Source organism: Alligator sinensis, unplaced genomic scaffold (assembly GCF_000455745.1).
Source record: "Alligator sinensis unplaced genomic scaffold, ASM45574v1 scaffold1295_1, whole genome shotgun sequence".
Taxonomy (NCBI): Eukaryota; Metazoa; Chordata; order Crocodylia; family Alligatoridae; genus Alligator; species Alligator sinensis.
This window is the reverse complement of record NW_005841880.1, coordinates 3,225,882-3,230,852: the sequence shown is the minus strand read 5'-3', so window position 1 is coordinate 3,230,852 and position 4,971 is coordinate 3,225,882. Positions and strand designations below refer to the sequence as shown.

Below are 4,971 nucleotides of genomic sequence, written 5' to 3'. Positions count from 1 at the left end.
GGAAAGAGGAAAAGGAAATCTACAGGTTGGTGTAGGAGGCAAGTGGATGTGGCAAATTTATACAATTTTTTTCAGTGCTATAGGCAGTTCAGCATTTTTTCTCTCTAAAAAGGTTCACGTGTTCTTTCAGGGGGTGAAGTAGAACCCGTTGCTTCTCCTAAAGGGACCCCAAAGAAGACTAAAGTCGAGCCATACAAGCTGACGTCTCAGCAAAAGGCTCTCATTAAAAATGATGAAGCCAATGAAAAACTGTGGAATGAAGTACTGGAAGCTCTCAAAGATGGACCGGTATGTCAGATACTTCTTACCTGGGAACTGTATAATAGAAGTAGCTACCTGGCTGTCTCCAAATGTAGGCTGCTTGGCCTGACTCCTTTAAAAGCGGGGGTAGCCTATTAGCAGAAGTGTCCGATATAGCCTGCAGTGCTGTGACATCTGCCTCATAGGGGCTCCTAGAAGAGCTGGAAGTTCACAGGCAGGGCTGAAATCCAGGCTGTGGAGCCTGTTGGATGTATGGCAGTGGTGGGGGAGTGAGCAACAGCTACACTAACACACCAGTGGTTCCCTGACGCTGCTTGGTTTGCTGCCAGCTCTGGTTCTTGAAGCCCTGCAGTGTGGATCCAGCCCCAGGGGCCAAACCCATTTGACAGCCCTGGCCTATAGGAATGTAGCATTCCTTTTTCAGCCTTTCAGGAAGGCTGAAAAAGTGGCTATCCATTCTGAATGCTGTAGCCACAATTGCTGTGCAGTGCATTACATTGTTGGCTTCCTCTGCTCTTTTAAGTTCTTCACATGAAGAACAGCTTCCAGAAACAAATTCAGTCCATCTATGTCCAGTGATGTCTTTCTGCCCAAATGTCTGCAGGATGATTTTTATTAGTAACAGTGATCACAACATCATGTTGCAAGGTGGTTGTTGGGTTTTTTCCCTGAATTCTGTAAACTAGGAAGTCTTATGGATAGCTTCAGTCACTTGAATCATGCTGCATATTTGGAAGGCAGTAGCAATGCAATGACAATTTTCTTCCATTTCAGAAATTCCTGAATAAAGTGGAAGAAGCTTTTCTGTGTATTTGCTGCCAGGAGGTGGTATTTCGACCAGTCACAACAGTGTGCCAGCACAATGTCTGCAAGGTGAGTAGTTGGGATGCCTGTTCTTAAGTTGTAGTTGTTCTCCCAGTAGGCTTCAGCATTGCACCATGGGCTGCCAGTTGTTTAGCTGTTTACCTTGACTTGCCACTGGTTTGCTTTCTCTCCTGGTCAAGTTCAAGTAACTAATGGAGTGCTGTTGTATTCTCTTGCCACCATCGGCTGAAGAGAGAGCAAAAGATTCAGAATCATCCCCCTGGTTGAATAAGCTTATAACACTGTAGATAGTAAAGTGGTCTGTATGGCAATTATGAGTAAAGCTATGATTTCTTCTTTCCTTCAGAAATTGGGGGTTGCTGTTAGCAGCCATGGAGGAATTCTTACTGGATTTAAATAATAATTTCAATTGGATTTGAATACTACATAGCATTATATTGAAACGTGTCAGTGACTAAATGTCTTTGTAGAAGAAGACATGAGACTTCTTGCCAGGTGCAAAAGCTTCCATTGTTTCACTGCTTCAGTTGCCTGCTCCCTAGTTGTCAACAAGGGCATGGCTGGGGAGCACCTCTGGTTATAGTCTGGGAAGTAACCTAATTCTTCAGTTACATCTCTTTCTTTTTCTTTTTGTTTCCTGCCTCCTCTCCCAGGATTGTTTGGACCGATCTTTCAAAGCAGATGTGTATAGCTGTCCAGCTTGTCGCTATGATCTTGGCAAAAACTATACTATGCAAGTGAATGAAACACTGCAGACCCTCCTAACTCAGCTCTTTCCTGGCTACGGCAATGGACGGTGATTCTGTAAAGCACTTCTAATTTTCTTTGTTCAGACTTGTTAATGGGTTTTCAATGGGCTTAATTTAAATATGTAGTCCCCCATACCCTCTCCCTAAAAGTAAAGTCTTCCTTGTTATAAAATATACAGACTCTGAGGGACCTGCTTTTGTATGTTTGTGGGTTTTATTTTTCTTTTTTTAATGTTAGACTTTGCGTTCAGGTTTTTTCTGAAACCTGCTGTTCATCAACAGAACTCTTTTTTTCCTTGAATATTACAACATGCTTCCGGTAAGGCTGCTAATAAGCATGAAAGTTCTCAAAGTTCCTTTTCTCCCTCCTCCTCCCCTTTTTTTTTTTTTTTAAATTCTGAAAATGGCTTGGTTGCTAGAACAATCTTTGAAGTCTATGGATTTGGCCATAAATGCCTACCTTTTCTTGGCAGTATTTTGATGCTCAATTTTTCTGAGATGGTTCTTGGCTTGTGACCTGTTACCCAGGTTGTGAACATCTTGGATTTTTTTTAACCTAGTTTTCTTACGCTTTTATCAAATTATTAAAAGCCATTCCCAACCAATTTTGTGTACAAAACGTCTTTTTTTGCATTTAGCCACGTACTTGGGGCAATATGAAGTACTACCTCAGTTGGACTTGTTTCTTCTTGGAGAACTATTTGTTCAGCCAGGTGCTGTCTTCTATCCGGAATGCCATTGTGGAATATAGTAAAGCCATTCTTAAGTGCCTTTGGTCCTTTTTTTTGAAAGACTGGGCTCTCGGAATCACCATTTTTCTTTCTCTTTTTCCTTTCTTTCTTTTAAGCACTGAAATGTTTAAACTGCCAACCGGATTTTATTTTGGGGTTAAAATATAACACTGTAGCTGTATCTCTCTTTAGCATGGAACTGCAAACTTTCAGGTTTTTTCCTAATGCTAGGTGTGTTATGGTAACGTGAATTTACTTTGTTTCATAGCATTCTTGTCTGGAAACTGAACAACAGACTTTGAACTTTTTTATGAACCATTTTGTGATTTATTCCCCCCCCCCCCTTTTTATTGTATGAGACCAGGAAGTCTTGATTTCCAGCTCCTCTTCTTCCCCAACAGTACCAAAGTTTGCAGTTTAATACCTCAAGATGACAGGGATGTTTTAATCATACTTTACTGCAGACAGACTGGAACAAATGTACTTGTGTTTTTTGTTTTTTTTTAACTCTCACCCTTTTTAAAAATTATAATGTTAATATTTTAGGGTCAGAAAAAACTTTTTATAGGCTTTTTTGCTGAATTTGTCAATTTTTGTACAATGTGCAAGTCAAAGTTCTCAAAATAAATATCTGTTCAGATTAAAGTGTTTGCCTTTCTCTTTACATTTCTTCTAAATCTTGGGGTTGAAACCCTGCATAAGACAGATTAATCTGAATCTAAACTGACATCTTTCTAAGCAGCCTTTGAAATGCCACCCCTGTATTTTATAGATGAAATTCAAGAATAAATGTAAAAAAAACAGCTGGAATTTAAAAACAAAACTTTAAACATTTCTGTTTAAAAGAAATAGGGAAATGGACTGTTCAGACATCTTTATTGTTGCTCCATTATACACTGCCCCGTAAGATTTAGAGATGGGGGGAAAAATCACAGGGGAAGTAGAAGACGATAAAATTAAGATGTTGATTGTGTCAAAAGTTGTTGTATGTAATCTATCAGTAGAAATGTTTCTTTATGAACAAATATTTGTAAGTATAAATATGTACTGAAAAACAAAATCATATTTTGATACAGGCTGGTATTCAAAATATTAATTAAAGCTGACCTCACTGAACATGTGTGCAATTATACAGTGACTGAAAATGTTCAGTAAAAGGTATAATTCTTTATGAATGAAATAGTTGGAAGTTAATGACTGTTTCTCTCTTGCATTGAAAATATTTTTATAGTGAGGGCTTCTGGAAAGTGCAGAACCCTCTGTATTCTGTCAGACACCATTCATTCTGATGAATACTAGACTTGCAATTCCGAACAAATGCATTTCTCCTTTAAACATTATAAAAAAAAAAACAAAACCCAAAGTGGGTGTGTCTGCACATGCAATTCATGCTACATGCAGGTAGTAAATGTACTGCGCAGTAGACTAATGTACTGCGCAAGTACCTGCACGTGTAGACGGTGATGCTTTACCGTGCAATACATTAGTCTACTGCGCCGTAAAGCATCTTATGTAGATACAGCCAGTGATATGGGCATACAGATTTTGCAGGTCTCACTTTTTGGGGTAACCTTAGATAAACTTTCAATGCTGTTGAGATCCAAATCTGTGGAAAGCTACAACGGTTGTATATTTGGAAAATTCAATAAAAAATGACCAGAATTGTGTCACGACTTGCTGTTAGATCTATTTATAGTTGCTAGTGGGTGCTGTGGCTGTCTCATAATTAAGAATGAAAAATGCTCGCTATTAATGAGGAAAAGAGCTTTGTAGAATTCTGACTTAAATGATGTAAAATAGGGGTAGTGGATGTGAAAAGATAGGGCAGTGATATTGCATTGCTATCACCTGATTTGCCCTTTTTAAAGGAGAATTCCATCATATTAATTTTTAAAGCTTTACTTTAACCTTTGTGAGCTAATAATTTTCTATTCTTGAGGCTGTAGGCCCCACTAAAAATTTTCCGTTGTTCACTGAAAAACTGATAATGACTTGGGTGTTCTTGATGCAGGGGGAAATGCAAGAAAAAATAGATTTCCCCCCCCCACCCCCCCAGAAAAAATCTTTCTCTCCTTTTTTTTCTTTCTTTTTGTGTATGCATAAGTTGCAGTAAATTGTTTACATTTTTGTTCAATATCTAAAGTCCATATTACAATAAGAAAATTTGGCTTCATATAAGCTTTCATTGTGATATTTTGGCTCTTAAAGCTTTTAATTTTTTAACACAGATTAATAGATTAAAGAATTTCAGGAGTGATTCAGATGCATTACAAATTTTAGGCCTGTTGTGGATTTTGAAATATAAAGCTCCGTTTATTAGAATGATAATTGTACTGCAAGTGGTGAATTAACTGGTGCATGTCATAGTATCAATAGTCAATTCACAGCCCCTTGCTTATACATTT

The 4,971-nt window shown here is 38.2% G+C and overlaps 1 protein-coding gene across 3 annotated transcripts in view; it reads left to right on the top strand.

Annotated features, from left to right (window-relative positions):
• The window catches only part of UHRF1 (ubiquitin like with PHD and ring finger domains 1), a 27,958-nt gene extending 23,344 nt beyond the window's left edge, over positions 1-4,614 (top strand). The window contains exons 13-17 of one of the 3 annotated variants that reach the window (XR_003092559.1): positions 1-25; positions 131-288; positions 1,036-1,134; positions 1,433-1,581; positions 1,740-1,866. The exon at positions 1-25 is cut by the window's left edge and continues 60 nt beyond it. Coding sequence is in view for 2 of the 3 variants with exons in the window: in XM_025196496.1 (XP_025052281.1) it covers positions 1-25; positions 131-288; positions 1,036-1,134; positions 1,740-1,886 (429 nt within the window). In the remaining variant the exon portion in view is untranslated. Of the gene's footprint in view, positions 26-130; positions 289-1,035; positions 1,135-1,432 lie in introns of all 3 variants that reach the window. The other 2 variants (XM_025196496.1, XM_025196497.1) reach the window with 2 other exon arrangements.
• Positions 4,615-4,971: the final 357 nt, after the last annotated feature.